This window comes from Amblyomma americanum, chromosome 11, assembly GCF_052857255.1.
Source record: "Amblyomma americanum isolate KBUSLIRL-KWMA chromosome 11, ASM5285725v1, whole genome shotgun sequence".
Lineage (NCBI taxonomy): Eukaryota > Metazoa > Arthropoda > Arachnida > Ixodida > Ixodidae > Amblyomma > Amblyomma americanum.
In genome coordinates, this window is record NC_135507.1 from 33,208,926 (window position 1) to 33,228,236 (window position 19,311).

Below are 19,311 nucleotides of genomic sequence, written 5' to 3' on the forward strand. Positions count from 1 at the left end.
AAACACTGTGTGTGAAACCTGCTCTAACCTAACGCTGTATCGGAATGTGAGGTGTAGGAAGTGTTGCTTTAATAGATTGTGTGTCTGAGGCTTCTCAGCATAGTAACTTGTTGCTACCAAAGGTAAATGCTGACTGGTGAGCAAACTGCCTTGTTTCTGGCAGTATCAGTGTAAAATTCACTTTCTGCAACCACCAGGTCAGGTCATTCGCATGGTTTTTTGTAATAATATCGAGAACTTTTCTTTTGCCACTTTCTGATCATACGTGACATCACACTTAATTGCCTTGCTTTGTCATTACTCATTTGCGTGTGATTTATGACGTTGCCTAATTTGCTTACAGCACTTCTACGCTGCTGTAGTCATTTTTTCTGAATTGTGCCATCTCTTGTTATGTGTTGCATCATCTTGTCACACTTTTATATTATGCATTTCGTAGCTACAGGTTCTCAGTGACTGGCCGATTTTAGGACACCCTTCTGTATTAGTCAACTGCCTGAAAACGTGAAACCGTTTTTATGGAGGAAAAACGCTAAGGCGCCCGTGTGCTGTGCGATGTCAGTGCACGTTAAAGATCCCCAGGTGGTCGAAATTATTCCGGAGCCCTCCACTACGGCACCTCTCTCTTCCTTTCTTATTTCACTCCCTCCTTTACCCTCCCCTTACGGCGTGGTTCAGGTGTCCAACGATATATGAGACAGATACTGCGCCATTTCCTTTCCCCCCAAAAACCAAACCAAACCAAATTAAAATGCAGGAGGATCATCACCACTTGCTGACTAACGTGACCCTACGAGCAGTGTTGGCGTACGGGTCACGCCCGCCGCTAAAGGAAGACCAGAGGTCGTGGGAGTGGGGCAGTGAATTCCAGGTGAACACCAGTGCCAGCCACTACACCAGAGCCGAGCTGCATGTCCCGTACCCCGAGTTCGGACTCTGGTTCCTCGGGCTGCTGCCTCTGTGCTATTTTGATGAAAGTGCCAATTCCAGGTAATAGGGCTAAACATTTATTTTTGTTCCTTCTCACTCGTGACAGGTTCTAGTGCTAGAACATTGATTTCTCATGCTGTGGGGCAATGTGCTCTAAAATAAAGAGCAGCAGTACGCTGTGCTTAATTATGGGAAGACAGGAAAATGGAAAATAAGTTAGCACTAAATTTCCTTATTAAGGTGGGCATGACGGGACCTTGTAAATTTATTAATTTTTCCAGAACTTTGTTTGGGCAGGTGTGCTAGAAATATCGGGATGTTAGGGTGTATGACTGCATCAATATTTTTAAGCAACAACAAAAATAAAGTTTTTGGACGGCACAGGACATGCAGTCGGTCAACCGTTCAATCGTTTTGGGTATAAGCTCTATCTGTGGAGGTTGCCCTTTTGTCACATTTGAAGACATTTTTTTTTTTTTTCAGTGTTTGCCAGACAAGCTGCAGTTATGCACCTTAAAAATATGTAGTAAGAGCGCGCAATGTTTGTAATTGCATGTCGCATCTTAGGTCAGCAGCATGTTCATCTGAAGTTTTTTTTTTCTTTTTACATTCTGCGCGCTTTTGCAGTGGCCTATTCATGTCATATTTCTGGCAGGTAGTTAGTAGTCTACGTGTGCGTCCCAAGTAGTGTGCAGAGCCTGTGAAGAGCCCACGTAGAGGCTGGGCGCATGTGTGGGCTCTGCATATTTATATGTGTTCTTTCCGCTTTGAATAAACAGTTGGTAGTGGTGCCTGTGAATTCCTTCCTTCCTTCAGATATTCTTTTATCGAGTAGTTGTGTCTCACCTGTGCTGTGTTCTGTTCGTTCACAGTGAGCCAAGATGGACTCCCTGTGAAATGGAATCGGTGCAAGTGGAACTTAGCATAAACTCTACTGCCTGTCTGAACAACAAATGCGGCCTCTTTGGGCGGTGCTTCCAGTACATCAGTGGAGGGATGATCTTCAGCAGCTGCTACTGCACCTCTGGTAGGCTGCAAAACGTGATAGATTACAAACGATAATTGAGGCTCTTGCTACTGCTGCTGCTGTTGCGGCTTTAGTTAAAAGCATATTTGTGCGGCCATGTTTTTAAGCACCAATCTATGCAACCTTTATGCATATACCAGTGTACATTGGCTGCACAGAGCTTTGTGATGGATGCCTCTGGTGTGTGCATGATTCAATTCTGCCATGATGACTTGCTTTAATTGCTAGAAGCTATATTTGCAAATCGTATTTTCAGAAGGATGCGCATCAAGCTACGTTCCTTAGTGAAAAAGAGAAAGAAGCGCAATTTTGTAAAGAATCTCTGTTTTTGCTTCAGGGTAATGACTTTTTTAAACTGGGTCATTAGCAATGACACGTCCTGATGCATTTATCAGAAGCTTGTAACGTGACAGCGTGAAGGGTCCCTTTGAGCGGAAACCCCGGCAGCGGCGGTGTGAGCGAAAAATGCGTAGAGTAGCAGGTGGCCCACCTGCCACGTAGGTCACATGACCTTGTAACATCATCACAACCTGCCAGTCATGGCAGGTGGCGGTTAAATTAATGACTTGTCGTGAGAGGTTGCTCGGGAATAGCAACCTGGGTATCGCAAGACCAACCGATGGCAGCTCCTGCCATCGCAGAGCAGTGGCGCATCGCTTCACCGCTGCACCAGGAGTGGGTTGAGGACTCCCAGCAGTCTATGAATGTAAAGTAGAGAATGAGCAATTTCGCATATATGTATGGGCATTTACCCATTACTATCGCGTCATACCTTTGAGGCGGAGCTTAGGTGTCCCTTGCAGTTTTTTTGTTCCCCTTTATTTCTACCATGTTCTCATAGAATCTTTGATGTCATATCTGCAGATGTTCTGTGTCATGCTGTGTCATTCAGTCCTTTGCCGTTGCAGGTTACCGCGGCTGGGGTTGCACGGACAAGAGAGAGGCCTTCAATTACTACCACATGCTCACTGAGTTGCTGCTGCTGACACTGAGCAACCTGTTCCTGCTACCTGCCATTGCGCTGGCCTTCTATCGAGGCCACTACCTCGAGGGCCTGGTCTACCTTACAACAATGTGTGCCTCTGCGGTGAGCATAGAAAGAGACATGTCAGACAGTGTTTGAAGAGTGCCAGTAAGGGGCAGCCTTGTGGGTCTTGATTTGGTTTCAGTGTTTCAGAAGGGGAGGGGGGGGGGGGGGGGGGGGGGGGGGGGGGGGGGGGGGGGGGGGGGGGGGCAGCACTCTTCGCGAACTTGGAAGAGTGCCAAGATGTGCGCTTTAACCTGAAGGTTAAATATTCGCATTAGATTCTCACCACTGTCCTGTTTTTAACCTTGCAGTAAAAAAGGCGCGCCTGACCTTCAGGGCTGGTGTTCAGCACGTTTGCGTTATCTCGCCGCTATTGGCGGGGCGCCCCCGACTAGCACAAAAACAAAATTGCCAGATCGCGTCAAAGTGAACAATGCTAAACAGTAGCTGCACGAACGCGTCTGACCGCGTGCGTTTGTTGACTAGAGGGACGGACAGAGATATGAAATCTAGACCCTTCCAAAAAAATCTGTTGGAAACTTTTTTTCCCGTGTAATGAACCCTCGCCCCCAGACTGATGTCAACTGTTCTGGAAAAAAGTGGGTTCATTACGCGAGTAAATACGGTATAAGTGGAAGCAAAAGTGTGTTCTGTGGATATGTATTAAGCTTATGTTCCTTGCGTGTGATGCTTTGTGTGCAATTATAATAATTTCACTCTCCCTGTAAGATGTTGTCACAAGGCAGAATATTCGCCAGTGGTCCTGGGAGAAAAATTGGTTCCCGTTGGAACCAATTGACTTTTGACGCCACTGAAACCAACTGGAACTGATTGGAAGCGTGCCCAATTTGTGTCTGAGAAGCTAACTGGTCTCAATTGGAACCAATGGACTTTTTTAGCTGGGATTCATTTCAGCATTGATCTTTTAGGTTTTAACCATCATCAGTATGTTTTCTCTTGTTCTACTGTCTGTAAATATATATCGTCTTCCTTTTCCAGTAAACAGCACAGTAAAAAAATTATACAGTGAAAGCTCGTTAATTCACACTTCGAGGCACCACAATAAATATTTGAATTATCCAAAAGTTCAAATTATCGAATGACCCTGAAAAAACTGTCAAGAACTTCTTGCATCACGGTATATTTGTTTGGTGAAAGACTGGGCAAAAGGTTTGCTCCTTTTCAGATACGAATGGAGCGGCAGTGACTGTTTTTACGATTCCATTAATGCTTTATTGCGTGCATACTGCCACGAGCATCGTAGCAGAACTGCCCCAGAATCTTAAGGGCCTCCCTGGCATCTTACAGGGTGCGGCGCGGTGAAGCTCTGTCGCTATCAAGTCATACCCCTTACAAGCAGCACCGTCGCTTGTGAGGGGGCTTCATTACATGTACTGCAAGCAGCCTGTGTCAAGCACGCAGTTTCGGTGCGCTGGAAGAAGGGACTATGCGGACACAATCGAAGCAAACACTCGGTGGTGCCGAAGCGGCAAGAAGAATGAAAAGGGAGGGGTAACAGCAGCGATGCACCAATCGGCGTCTGAATTGCGGTTGGCTGACCGATGCTGGCTGGCCGAGCAGCCAGCACCATGGGCTAACGTGAAGCTCAGAAAAATGAAACCAAAACTAAACAGTCTGATTGTTCTAGAAGATGGAGCTGTCAGTTCGTCATCACGTCTGTCATAGCATGCCGTTGTCAGAAGTGCATGGGCACTTTAGGTTCTGGCTTGAGCTATTTTGACGATCTCTTGCCACGCCGGTCGTACCTGGACATGGCCTCCCTTCGGGAGCCCGTTCGAATTGACCGTCTCAGTACCTCGTAGCATCTGAATTAACGAGCGTACGATGTCATAGACTTACACGGCGTTGCCAGGAACCAAGCCAGCAGTTTGAATTATCCAGATTTCTGAAGTAGCGGGTGTCGAATTGACAAGGCTTTACTCTAGTAATACTCTGTCTAGTTTGGCATGTCTCCTCCTCGGTAGTCTCAAGTGGAACAAAAGGTTTTTACAGTAAAAGCTTGTAAATTTGAATTTCAAAGGATCCAGGAAAATGTTTGAAATGTCTGAAAGTTCGCATTATCAAATGACTCCAAAAACTAGCAAAAGCCACTTACATCACTGTAAGAATTTACAGTGATGCCTATTGCGCAGTCTTTCACCGAATAAATATTTGGTGAAAGACTGGTCAATTGTTGGTTGCTTTTGAGACGAGTACGGTGTGACAATTACTGTTTTTAGTGGTGAAGCTCCACTGGTGGGCTTTCCTTGGCATTAAAAAAAAAAAGAAAACTGTTGGCATCTTTGGCATGTGTGTGTGTGTCCTAACGAGCCCCTCACTTAGTTTCTTTTTGTCTGATTTTGGCTGATTGTAGTGTTCTTAAATATTTGATGTCTTTGTAGCAACACTTTGGCTGTAAAAACGTTTTTCAGAATTGCACTGAAGAAATTGTGTGAATAGTTGTGCAAATTACTCACTTTTCATGTCTTTCCCTTGTGTGTGCAGCTCTACCATGCCTGCGATGCGTCCCTGTCCCCTATCTGCGTGCTGAGGCCCAGTGTGCTGCAGTACTGCGACTTCCTGACGGCAGTGGTGTCGCTCTGGGTCACCCTGCTGTGTCTGGCTGAGGTGTCGGTGCCCCTGCGCACCCTGGTGTCCACTTTCGGCACCCTGTGCATAGCCATTGCCGTCGAGAATGACCGCACTGGCTTCCTTGTCATAGCCCTGCCTGCTGGCTTGGGCCTCACGCTTGTATTTGGCTCTTGGGTAAGCTTTGTTAAGGATAGTAAAATAATAGTAGTAAAATAGTAGTTCCCTTTGACATCTGCTCTCCCAAATGTCATGTAAAGACAACCATGTATTTATCAGTATTATGCAAGCATTGAACTAACAGTAGCCATATGACAAAGCGAGCCGGCAAAATGGGCAAGGATAAGCACATGCGCACAAAGTGTTTGCCATTTGCAGCCTGCATAAGCTGCCGCGGTGGTGCAGTGGTTACGTTGTTTTTTGGCTGCTGACCCTAAAGACGCAGGTTCGATTCCGGCCATGATGGCCGCATCTTGATGGAGGCGAACGGCTAGAGCCTCGTGTACTGTACATTGTCAGTGCACGTTAAAGAACCCCAGGCGGTCAAAATTATCCAGAGCCCCACACTACGGTGTCCTGTATAGCCTTAGTTGCTTTGCAATGTTAAACCCAAAGCCAAAAATTTGCAACCTGTTTCGCTGCTCTGCTTTATCACAGAGCTCTGTACAGCTGTTTGTTTGACGATCACTTGTTAGCAGAAAGTTGGCCATGTGGACATCTGAGTCTCGACTTACCAAGCTCGAAAGAAGCTGAAAAGTTGTAAAGAATATGCTGAGCTGGAAAGTCAAGGAACCTTTTGAATACGGTTGATGGGACCAGTGCACAATTGAGATAAACCGTATATTGGAATTGAGTTCAAGTTTATCACATCCACTATGTTTGTTGATGTACCTCATAGTTTTTTGCTTTTTAAGCCTTGCTCATTTAAATATTATGGGGAACTTGTGCAGAGCGGTGTACAGTGCTTATCCACCATATTCAAACAACAAACTGAAACCAAAGTGTTGCCGGTAGAGAACTCTGGTATATGAACCTGTATGGCATGAAAAAGAAACTACTGTGACAGCTGAACCTGCATATATCGAACTCACCAAAAAATGCCTACGAGTTCTATATAACGTGTAATTTGATATGAAAGTAGCTGTAAATTTAACAACATACATACTTATTGCTATGAAAAAAAATTGTATATTTTTGTGATGGCCACTTATTGTGCGCAGATTACCGAGCGAAATAGCGTGAATTTTTTATGTTTATTCATCTCATTATCGACTGGGAAAGAACACACTTTTCAGTGTTATCGATAGACTTTGAACAGCTGATACAGCCTTCTGTCCACAATCAATAGCGACGAACCGTGCTGAGTGCGCGGAGCACGTTGAAGCATGCGGGCACAGGTTCTATCAAGTCATGGTCACAATTCAAAGCAGTGGTGTCCTGGTTATCCGTGTTGTCAGCAATGACGTCTTCATCCACAAGCTCACCCACGGTCTTAATGTCATCATTCTAAAAGACAAAGTCGCCTGCGGCTGCCCCATCACAAATAGTGCCAGGAAATTCGAACAGCTGGCTCCACAAATCAAGACCTGCCACGGCTTCATCAAGCTCATCTGACAAAGTTTCGTCCGTTCACTGTTGACAGCGCCAGTGTCCACAGTCCTTGCCAACAATTTCGTCGTGGCATTTTTTGAAGTGCTGCTGCCAACCGGAGCTTACGCAGAGGTCGGGTCAGTTAAGAACAAAAGCAGAGTCCTTTTCTTTCTGCTCAATCATGGGGCCAGAAATGGGAACTTGTGATTGCGCGTCAAGGAGCCATTTGTATGCAGTTGACTCAACATCTTCATACACAGCTATGCATGCAAGTGTGGCACTGCGAGTGCCGGGTCTCTTTTTAATTTAGCCCGAATGTCAGCCTTGTTTTTCGAAATGGTGCTCAGCATGCTTCTCGGAAAACCTTGTACGCTGTGGCGATTTCAGATTTCTTCTCACCTCGTTCAACTTGCTTGATAGTTTGCATTTTCTGGAAAAAAAGGGGAGGTTCTCTCGTTATACGGCTGCCATCGCTTGCATACAGAGACAACAAAAAACGTGCGAAATTGTCGATGGCAGCACAGCGTACATCACAAACTGGGTGGGAATAAATGAAAAAATGGTTTTTCATTTAACTGTACGCAGCATTTTACTGGCTAATAGGAACTGTCATCCCTTTACTCTGAAGTGAATCCATACTGGCTATTGCCGAAGTCGGGAACCAATCTTTGAATACAAAGGGAACTGCTGGGACGATTTCTTTGTGTGGAAACCATTATTAGTTGTAGTGTGTTCGTTAAATTTTTAATCTGTCATGATTGTTGCATGTTGAAGTGCAGCTTCAGTTTTTTCTTTTTTTTTACGGTGCTCACACAAACTTACTTCTAGCTTACTTTTGTTTGTGCAGCAACATTGTCGGTTGAAGGACATAACCACATGTTAAAAATTTTGACATTTACAAAGAGGTGCAGAGGGCTTGTTTAAGTATTTCTGCATTCAAATACAGGAAGATTGTGTTGCGAAAAGTGCATCAGAGAAGAGCCAGACAGTTTATATTGAACTTGCTCAGTCTTCACAAGATTTTTTTTTTTTTTGATGCTGAGATTTGCTTGCGTTCATGACTTGCTACATGTCGCATTTAGCACCTCAAAAAATTTTTGTGGCAGTTCCATGCTGCAACCAGTTGGGCATGCTTGTGTGTGCAGGTGAGGCAGTGTGCCACTCGGAGGAGCTGCTTCCCGCAGCCGCGCTTTTGGCTGACAAGCCTTGCCCCCGGTGCTGCGCTGGGCGTTGTAGGCATCGCACTGTACACGGGATTTGAGACGCACCGCAACTACGCCTACGTGCACAGCGCATGGCATGCACTCGTCGGCCTCTCGCTCTTCATGGTGCTGCCCCCGAAGAGGAGATGTCCGTGTGAGTGGCTACAGAGGCCGAGCATAGCTACTGTTTGCAGAAAGATGAGAATTCGAGAAGTTTCCTGGCTCCACGGGGCCACTTGGAGCTGGAACATTCGTACACTCTCGCCTCTCCAAACATTCATTGGCACTAGCACTGGTTCCAACGTACAGTTCTTAACTCAGTTGCTGGTTCATTGTATCCCATTTTCTTTTCAAGCATCCTGTAACCTTCTTTTGTCAATGGTGGTGCTTGTTTCTAGTTACAGAGCTCTTTTTTTTTTGTTGTGAGGTAAAGTTTTCTATTTAGTTTTCAGCTTTCAAGATTCAGGAATTGGCACACAGCCGCAGCAAAAATCCAGATCACCTAAAATCTGCACTTAATTCCTAATCCTTTCATGGTTGGCTACACCTAGAAGCGGGAAAATGGCTGGCCTATTATAATGGTTTATTGGGCCATTTACATCTGGTACCTTATGGTTCCTTCTGGTTCCAACTGGTCACGAATGGGAATGGGTCAGTAATCCATATCAGGTCGAAAGGCACCAGTTTGTATTTTCTCTTGGACGTGCCTTGTTTAACACTTCTGGGCCATTCAGGACTGTCAGGTTTGGGCTGTGTTTCCGCAATTTTTGTTGATTGTATATATAGCGCCGGTCAGCCCTGTTACTTACTAAGATAATACTTTGTATGAGAAGCTGTTGAGGGCCTAGTAGACTGACCCTTGTGGTCTCATAATCCTATGTTGTGTGGAAAGGTCTGATTGTTGTTTCTTCTCTCCCCCCCCCCCCCCCCCCCCCTCCTCCATCCTTACCTCTGCCCTTTACCCTGAACTTCCAATAACCCTGTGCCTGCATACCATGCGGCATGTTTAAATCTTTCCGTTCTCGCCTTATATCCCTGCTTTCCAACACTTTTGCTCATGATCCTGCCTTTTCCTTGTCCCTACCTCACTGTGGTCCCATTTCCACAAATCCAGCAGCAGCTAACGAGAAGAAGGAATCTGTGAACACGTGCAGCTATGTCAGAGTGGAGGAACTGAGCGACATGATGCCGACACCCGAGACTCCGTCGTCGGGCACCCCTTTGGTGATAGCAAGAGGAGGAACGTGATTCATGCCTGGAGTCTTTCATCCTGGGTCCCACTGCATTCTGTTTGGTCGGTTTTTAGGACTGCTGTTTTACGCATAACGTGTTCGTCATTGCGGTGCCATTGGTCATCACTGCTGGCTGGAACAGTATTGGGGCAGGGCCTCGAGATGGCAAAAATGTTCACTTGTACGAGGTTTTAGACTGCCGTTTAGTTGCGACTTGAATGAGGAACAGAGCGAATGAGCAAATGGGCATCATTTAATGTTTGTGTAGTGTTTAAGTATGTACCATTGTGCATGGCTAATTCACACAGTGGTGCGTGCATGATATTTGTGACGCGTACAGTCAAACTTAGGATCTTAATTAAGGAGCCGGGGAAAAGCATCTGCGTTCACCGAAAGTTAAATTATTCAGCCCCCCTCCCATCCCAAAAAAAGCTGCCAAAAAACATTTGCATCATCGCTTATTGATTTGATGGAAATCTGGGTGACTGTCGTCCGCTTTTAAGTGAAAACTGCACAGTAACAATTTTACACAGTTACCATATTTACACGATTGTAAGCAGACTCGAATGTAAGTCGACCCCCCCAAATCACATGTCCGAAAAAAAAAAAAGTTGACGCGATTGTAAGTCGACCCCCAAATTGCATGTCCGAAAAAAAAATAAACACTGGTGGGGACGCGCTGAAAAGCAAAAATTTATTGCATAGATGGGCTATTCACCCTGTGGTACTGCTGTCGTCGTCGTCTTCGCCGCTGCGGTCCCACAGCACATCGTCCTCCATGGAAAGCCCGCACTTCCTAAATGACATAAAAGAGAGCAACATTGCCCTCTTGGACCGGTTGGAATGGGTCAAAACACCAGTTAGGAACAATTGGATCCAATAAAATTTTAATTGCTTCCATTTGTGTTTTGTAGGGGTGCACCATGAAATAAAGGCTTGTGGAAGGCTGTTGAGGCAGTCACTTGCTGTGCTGATCATATCTCAGCTCAGTCCCCCGTTGGGAGACCACTGAATTAACCGGTGCGAGTCTAATTGTGTCCGAATGAACAAGCATCTTACGCCATAAATTTACATGGGCGTTGCTGGAGACATGTCTGCGGTCCGAGTTGTCCATATTTCCGAATTAACAGGGGCCAAGAGATGACATTTGCAACTTCTCCAGAAATAGTTGCCTTGCTATTTTTTAGTCCCTGCTCATTATCCACATTACAATGCATGTAATTTCCATTGATTTCTTTTTCATGTCTAAGTATGTAACTGGCCCTTGAGCAACAATGAGCCCTTTCTAAAATTTTGGTTTGTAAATGTAAGAGCATGCTAGTGGATAAAATGTAATTCTTTCTTTTGTTCCATTCAGGGTCTATTAGCCATCATTTTTTGCAGCACATTTTTACTTGGTCCACAAACGTTCCAGGAGAATGCAATGTATGCGCGACTGAATTTTTCAGTAGTTATTGGAATTTTGTTGGTGAGTCATGGCCATGCAGCTCTGTCACACTACACGGGTGCGACAATGCAACTGTATGCCCTCTCTTGTTGATGAATATTTTCTTGGCATCTCGTCGCTCAGTTAACAAGTGAATGATATTTTTGAATGTCCGGTGCCATCTGCACTTTGGAGTGAATGCTGCGTAATGCTTGCTGAAAAGCTGTCATGTGAATGTTGCGACAACTTCGGATTAGAGAAACAAGAGATGTTTATTCCAAAATGTCTAAGATGTCTCCAGTCCAAGGCTGGACACCGACTGAGCGTCCGGGTTTCGCACTCCTAGTTTTGTATCGATGGCACCACTGTCGGTAGCGGCAGACCACGTCACCGCATCGCGTCACTCAAATGTCACGCTGCAGTGTGTAGGTCACACCACCGTGTCTCTCACGCATTACAAATGTGATTCACTTATTCCGGCTGTGGTAATGCTGTTCCAGTTGTTACATATGATGTGTTGGGTGATAATGGGTAAGAGCGGTGGCATCATTCTGTTGACATTACATGCCGGTCACATTGTGAAGTTTGTTGCAATTGCTCCGTGTTCTGATTTTGTGGTATTGTTAGTTGCAGCCTTTAGGGATGTTCGTTGATGCCATTACTGGGATTCACATTCTGCTATGCATCACCGTGCTATGCTTTTTCGTAAGGGTGGCGGCGTGTATTCCAAGAGAAGACAAATGAACCCACGTATGGTTGAAGGTTAAATGAGGAGTCTAGAAAATTTGCTCAGATAGGGTGGTTGCAGCTGGGACAGGACAGGCATAATTGAAAACCAATGGGAGGGGGCCTTTGTTCTGCATTGTAGATAGCTGGGTTGACAGCAGTGATGATACCAACTGCCGCACGTAGCCTTTTTCTTGCAGCCACACTACATAGTTCTGAGCTGATCTGCTTAGCAGGTAGAACATTAGTGTTAACATTGTGTGCATCATGACTAAGGTCACAATTTATGCGCAAAGCTGGTTTACTTTTTCCTTTGTAAACCTCCTAGCTGTCAAGCTCTGATTGATGAACTTTAACATACTCTGTCTCTGTGATGGCTTTTTTTTAGATTGCATTCATTAATGAGTTATAAATTTTATTCTAGAGCAGCATCTCTCTCGTGCATGTTTTAGTGGTGCTGATAAAATTCATTAGTTCTATACCAGTGACTCATCCTTGTCATGATTTAGGCTTTTTTCATTCTGTCTTTGAATTTCCATCATCTCACATAGCATGTTTTTTTTCTTTGTTACATACCAGTGGTCTTTGTACTAGATTGATATCTTGTGTTCGTTGTGTGTGCTGTTGGCATCAAAAGCATGTAGGGAAGGTGAGCGTGGCTAGATTGCTTCGGTGCACTACCCAGCATCCTGGCTACCTGCTGTTGAAATTGTGCTGGCCACATACATTTCATGCTCATGGTGGTGTTTGTGTGACAGTCAATGTTTTGGGCTAGTTGGCGCATATTACTGACATAAAATCAAACAGCACAAACTAAAAACACACCACTGGGCACCAGTAGATGTAAAGGGTACTGTGTTTTCGGTTCCCATTTTATCTACTGCGTGTTCTGTGCTGTTTATATTTGTATGGTATTCTAGCGTGGCATGTGTCCTTTCATGAGTTTGTGTTGCAAGGTGCACAGTGCTGATGTGCAGTGTTGCGATGAATTACAAAGCTGTGTGGGTAATGACTTGGCTTGCTCTTCTGATAGTGCATTGCATTCTATCTGTAAACACCTTAAGTTTCGCAACATCATAAAAGCAGTCTGTAATCATAAGGCATACAAATATCTTAGCTAATAGCAACAGTATCTTATCTACGGTGTGAAGCAGGAAATGGCTAAGCATTTTCTGCTGCACTGAACTTGTGGAAAGGGAACTGATTGTGTGGAAGCTGTCACACGACTCTAACTGCTAGCATAGAATGCATCTCCTGGGCACAGTATCAACATGTGAAGGAGTAATGCTATTTGAAAGATGCTCTCTTGGCCTGTTTGCTTTTGCTGCTGCAGTACATTTCAGTGGGCCTGCATTTTGTTAATACCATAGAATTTCTATTTTGTTTGCCCGAGTAATATACATTGTGGTAATGTGATGTTTTTATTTTTAAATGCCAACGGTGACTCTTGCCAACATAATTTGCAGGCCTGCAGCTTGCTGAATGCTGCCCGGTGTGTTAATGTGTTCTTCAATGTGATAAATGTGGTTAAGGCACATTGCAAATTTTTAATGCAGATAGGACGATTTTTTGGCGTTTTTAGATCTACATTTTTGCTATTTATTATTGCTGCTGTCGATTGTACTATACAAAACTCCTTCATAAAGCCTGTTTTCCTCTATTTCTTTTGTTTGAAGTCTCTATGCCGGCCCCACGCTGTCCAAGTTGTGCGGGCTGGCTCTGCGTTATGCATGATTATAGGTAGCAAGGAGGTGCCACTTCCCAGAGTTGCACAGAAATAAAACGCCAACATTTTGTAAACGATAACTAAATGTTTATTCTGGGTAAAGTTTTCAAATTTTTAACAGATGTAAGAATTTTTAACAGATATAGGCTTTCCGTTTCTAATCTCTTACTGCCACTTGCCTCAGTCTTTTTTTCAGTGTTGAGGATATGGCTGAGTATCATTGCAGTCAGGGGCCTCATGATTCTTGTTCAGACAAGGATTGTGGCTGAGGCTGCCTGACTCAGTCTTTTGGTTTTTCTTTAACAGTGATTGTTGACCGTTTGGGGCTCTACAACAGGTATTCTAAAACTTTTTTTGCCGCAAGAAACCCCAACAGCCTTCAACATGGGCCAAGGACTACCCCCCCTCCCCCCCCTCACAATTTATCACAAGTGTCACAATTGGTCGATGTTGCTAGTGAAAGGACCATATGTGTTTTTTCTTGCTGTTTCATTCACTTTGGTAAGTGCTGTGCTTACTCTCCCAATTTGCACTTTTTTTTTTAATTGGAGCTTCCAAAAAGAGGGTGTGCAAATTACACGTAAATTTTCTGAACACACCCTAAAAAACTCTACAAATGTCATAACGCGTAATATATAATATTGCCACCTATACCTAGACCTCCCGTCTCGCACCCTTCGCTGTCCAACAAAAAAGATCGACTCCAAATACAAGACGCATCCCTCCTCCCGCCCCGCCCCACGTTACCTAGTTCCCCGCAGGATGGCATATGACAGTGCGTGTGCAGCTGAAAGCAAAATTTATGAGGGCACTGAAGTCTGCTTCAGTGGAAAAATGCGAAAGCATTGCGTTTGTTGCTGCTGCTGCGTGTGACTTCGTTATATCCAGTCTTGTTCGTTATATCCAACTTTTGGTTAAGACATGCTACGCCACCAAGAAGTAACATTTCATCGCAATTTTAATAGGAAAGGTGGTTCTTAAGAACGGAAAGGGCGCAGTAACTCTCAAATCTCGGTGAACACCTCAACTGCGCCTTAAAGGGAAAAATCTAGTCTCGGCAAGCAATTGAAGGTGCATATGTCAGAACCCCTGTCGCAAGCTAGGCTCCAACTTGACTAAAACGTAAGCTATATGCAAAGAGTAATGCTATGACCCCACCCTGAGTGCTGTACGAGGAACAATTGCTCAAAATTTTGGTGAATGTTGGAGGTCATCATCTCGTTTGGCACGGTCAACTATGGCTGGACATCGATTTTGATCCAAACTGCCAAGGTCAAATTTTGTGAGTGGCCCGGGCTAAATTTGGAGGTCACCGTCAGTTTGGGCGCGGTCATTTATGACTAGTCGTTGATTCTGGTTCAAATCTGGGAAGGTCAAATCTCCGATGGTGGGTGAGCAAATTGTGAAGGCGGCCAGGTCAAATTTGTAGGTCAGCACCGTGTTGGGTGCGGTCGAATTTGGAGGTGGTCGGGCCAAATTTGTAGGTAACTGTGAGTTATTCTTTTCTGTAACTTTTAACTAACTTGGCATTCTTGTTGCTAGGCAACGGCAGTAGAAAAAACAAGCAATATGGACTCTGATAAGTATTTCAGTTCACTACAACACTTAAACCAGCCTGCTTCAAGAGCTGGAATGACAACAAACGATGTATAAGCAGTTGTATTGCCATTTTTTTTGTGCCTCGCGTGACCTAAAGGTCAACTACATGTTGTATACCTATTGTTCGGTTGATAAACCATGCATATTAATGTCTGATGCATCATTTGAGAGAAGAAAACATGCAAGAACGAATATGGTATTTATAGTCCTATAAGCTTAAGCCTGTAGTTTACTAGTTGTAGCATGAAAAATTTTCATTGTAATGCTTTTTATAAAGCATTGACTGTATGTCTTTTTTTGTCAGGTGACTACTTTGGCCGACCTCCACCCAAGTCCAGCAATCCTTCTCCTGCACCGACTCTACACGCAGCTCTCAGTCAAAGTAAAAGCAGTCAGTATGCAAAATTTTTTAGGCTTCAGGATTCTAGCATGAATTCAGATGGTAGAACAGAGTCAGTGAACAAGGTTCTGAAGCAGAGAATTAATTTATTACAGGATGGTACAGCCAGATGTTCTCGGATTTGTTTATTTCCAGCGTTATAATGTAGTGCACCTGTCATAGCTCTGTATTTTATAATGTAACAGCTAGAGAGCCTGCGAGCTACATTTAACTGTATTGGGAGAACATTGTGCTATGGTCTGACAGATCCTTGAAGAAAGCAATTCGATCCACACTATTGGTCTATGTCTTCATTGTCTATGGCTTCATCAAATTGTTACATTAATATGCTCACAATATGATATAGAAGTGGCTTCAGCAAACTCGAAGCATACTCAGCATTTTTTTTTTTTTCGCGTTAAAAGACAAACTTACGTTTTTTTCAGCGGTTTTTCTCATTTTGTTTCTTTATCTTATTTTATTTTTTTCCAGAATATGAATGTCCATGGTGCAGAAGAGGTTCCAAGCTGTTCCCTTGACTGTTGGCATGGTGCATCTGATAAAATTATTATGAATTATGCATAATCTTAAAATAAAATACGTTTTGTTTTTTGTGTGGCAATAATATTCATGACGCGGAAATCTTGAATGTCTTAACTGCCTGTATCGCGTTTGCCAAGTTCTTTGCACTACTGGCAAGCAAGGTGCTAAACAATTGAAAGTGCTGGCTTGTGAATCAAAGGGATGTGACACTAACCAGCTCAACAGATTGTGTCGCGTGAGACAGCCCGTTTATGCTGCAAAATGCATGCAAGCACCGCACATTAGGGTGTCTTGAATGAATGAACGAACGAACGAACAAATGGACGGGCAGACGGACGGACGAACAAATGCCTTGTGCTTGCGTGGGAAAGGGGACCTGAGCGTGAGAGCTATTTACAACTGACAAAGTGACATACGTAAATAAAATGACATTTCTCATCAATGAATCCAGGAACTTTTCTCCCAGTCCGGGATGCCTATCTGGTGCATGATCTGATGTAATCGTATTGGATTGCAAAACTTTCATTTTGTCAGAAAAGGCAAAATGCAGATGGTCCGTGCTAGGTGGATATATCGGTCCACGGCAGACAGTGACCTGGGTAGCCCATTCAATGGGCCGGGCTTGAATGCCCAGGTCTGAGCTGACCTACATGGCCGTATTGTTATGTGGCAGCCAGCCGAAGAAAGAGACACGATGATCGATGGCAATGAGATGATTTAATGGCTGCTGGCCTAGCGTGAGCGCTCCTGCCCGCGCCACTGCACAGTTCGTCGTCTTCGTCACACTACCCGGGGCCACTGAGCGATCGTCCCGATCGGTGACAAAGAGATGCGCGAAGTGGTTAAGGGCTTAAGAGGACGGTTGGACAGGAACGAGAAAGGGGTGAGGTGCTGGCCGCCACGATGAAAGATGGCTGAATGATTCCTGGTCCACGAAGCTGCCGGGCTGCAGGTCACCAAGAGCCGACGGTCGAGGCCCCAGGACGTGCCGAACAGCCTGGGCAGGGGAACGGTGTCTTCAGATGTAAGCGGCGTCTCGGGTCAGTGGGGTCGATAGGTCAGGTCCTTGTGTCGGGGGTTCAATTCATCGTGTTGAGTGGTCTGTGCGGGGAACGGGGCGGGGGAACAACGGCGACGTCGGTTCGGATCTGAAAGGCTGGGGCACGGCCGAGCGACTCAGGCCAAGAACTCGCAGCCGACGGCCACAGCTGACACAGGATGCCGAAACTCTCCGGACCAGGATGTCGATGATACCCTGCAAGCTCCACCAAATGTTACGTGGCAGCCAGCCGAAGAAAGAGACACGATGATCGATGGCAATGAGATTATTTAATGGCTGCTGGCCTAGCGCAAGCGCTCCTGCCCGTGCCACTGCGCAGTTCGTCGTCTTCGTCACAGTATTAGAGATTTTGGTGGCAGCTCCTCTTTACAGTTCCACAATATTTGATCGTAAGTGGCTATTTCACCACATAGTGTACATTCCAGGTTGTAATCACCGGGATAGAATTTTTATAGTAAGGAGTCATGAAGGATCTCGTCTGGAGTCGCCTACTCCTTCTCTAAGGTGGTTCTGTCTGGATGGGGAAGATTCTCGTTTATAATTTAAAACAATTAGTTATGTCGTTATATGACGCCTGGCTGTCCTTCGACAAACTCTCAGTAACTACCACGTCCCCTGCTCGGCTGACGAATACTCGAGCTTTGATGTGCGCCGCTTTGTTACCAGGGTTCCCTGAGTGATTTGGGACCCATATCAACTCAATAGTTCTAAGTTGTTTGCTTAACCCAATATGTTTATTGCCTGAGGAATTCTGCCCCTCGCATAAATGCGTGTGGAGAAATTAGTCGCTTAGTATAGTATCAGCGTTTGTGTTAATGATGGCAAGGGCGATAGCCACCTCTTCTGCCGTTTCTGAGGATCTGGTTTTGGTAGTTCCGGAGACTATCAGTCTTCCTTGTGTGTCCACTGCCGCTAGTGCGAATGCTTGTGTCTGTGGCCATTCTGTGGCATGTACATGTACCGCTTGTTTATGTTGGCTGTACATTCTGTGTAGATCTCAGCTTTTGCCCTAGCTTTCCTTCTCCCCTCGTGGAGAGCAAGATGCGTATTCTTATAGGTAGTGGTGTAACTAGTATTGCCTTAGTGATGAGTGTAGGTATTTGTGTCATGGTATCTAGTGCTGGCAGCTCGATGCCTAGTCCTAGGCCATCAAGTATGGCCCTTCCTGTTTTGGTGCAGGAAAGCCGGCCTTATTGCATTGTTAAGTGTGCCTCCTTAAGATCGTCTAGGGTGTCGTGTACTCCTAGGCCCAGAAGTGTTTCGGTGGAGGTGCAGTTTGGTAGCCCGAATGCAACCTTGTATGCGTGTCTAATTATAGTCTCTACTTTAGCTTTTTCAGTGCTGTCTAATTTTAGGTATAGGAGTGTGTAGACAAGCCTGCTTAGTACAAATGCTTGTACTGTTCTGCAGAGTTTGCTCCTTCACTCCCATCCTTTTGGTGGCAGTTCGTCTGACTAGCCGTACGGTCATGTTGATCAACAGTTGTCTTGAGTCTTTCTAATATCTCCTTGTTCTTCCTGTTTGACTGAAGGAAGAGTCCCAGGTTTCTTATAGTTTGAACTTTTTTACAGGCAGCCCTTACACTCAGATGTTAAGTGGAGACGGAGGTTTATAATTTTTGGCTCGACAGCCTCTTGTTGTACGTGTGTCTGATTATGAATAATTCGGATTTGGAGGGTGAGCAGGTTAGCCCTGCTTTACCCGCCAGGTCTTCTATGATTAATGCGAAAGCAATATATTGTTATGTCGCGTCAGCAAAAGGGGTCCGCATATTTTGTCCACACAATTATGTCATTCTGTGGAGATAAATGTGCAAAAGTTTGTATTAGGTAGTGCGTGAGTAGGTCTTGAAATGGGATAGGTTTGGTTGATGAATTGTAATAGGTAATTAAACGGAATTAATAAAAATAAATGCTGTGTTTGAAGCAAGACCCACTGAACTAGAGACCTGCACACCTGGCGGGGTTCTATGGGAATGCTTGCGCCAACTTTCGTTAACTTTTTGGCCGTTGAGGGCGCTCGGTTGACCTGTTCTTCTGTCATGATCATCATCACCGTCTGCTTTCGACGAATGATTTCTTTCCTCTCACTGCCTCCCTGTGCATTTTCCCTGTCTTATTATTTTGAAACCTAGTAATGAACGATGCAAATATGACATTTCTTCAAATCCTAGTGGTGAATATTTCGTTTGCGCGCATGCAGGCGTGAGACTCTGGCATATATGCTAGGCAATGGATGAATGATGAATAATCAAA

At 44.8% G+C, this 19,311-nt stretch overlaps 1 protein-coding gene across 6 annotated transcripts in view; it reads left to right on the forward strand.

Annotated features, from left to right (window-relative positions):
* LOC144110939 (transmembrane protein 8B-like) overlaps positions 1-16,064 on the forward strand; it is a 30,218-nt gene extending 14,154 nt beyond the window's left edge. Inside the window, exons 8-15 of one of the 6 annotated variants that reach the window (XR_013309951.1) lie at positions 758-990; positions 1,803-1,957; positions 2,866-3,044; positions 5,490-5,750; positions 8,309-8,519; positions 9,480-9,659; positions 15,379-15,465; positions 15,946-16,064. Coding sequence is in view for 4 of the 6 variants with exons in the window: in XM_077644011.1 (XP_077500137.1) it covers positions 758-990; positions 1,803-1,957; positions 2,866-3,044; positions 5,490-5,750; positions 8,309-8,519; positions 15,379-15,465; positions 15,946-15,992 (1,173 nt within the window). In the remaining 2 variants the exon portion in view is untranslated. Of the gene's footprint in view, positions 1-757; positions 991-1,802; positions 1,958-2,865; positions 3,045-5,489; positions 5,751-8,308; positions 8,520-9,479; positions 13,410-15,378; positions 15,466-15,945 lie in introns of those variants that run through there. The other 5 variants (XR_013309952.1, XM_077644011.1, XM_077644009.1 and 2 more) reach the window with 5 other exon arrangements.
* The last annotated feature ends 3,247 nt before the right edge of the window (positions 16,065-19,311 follow it).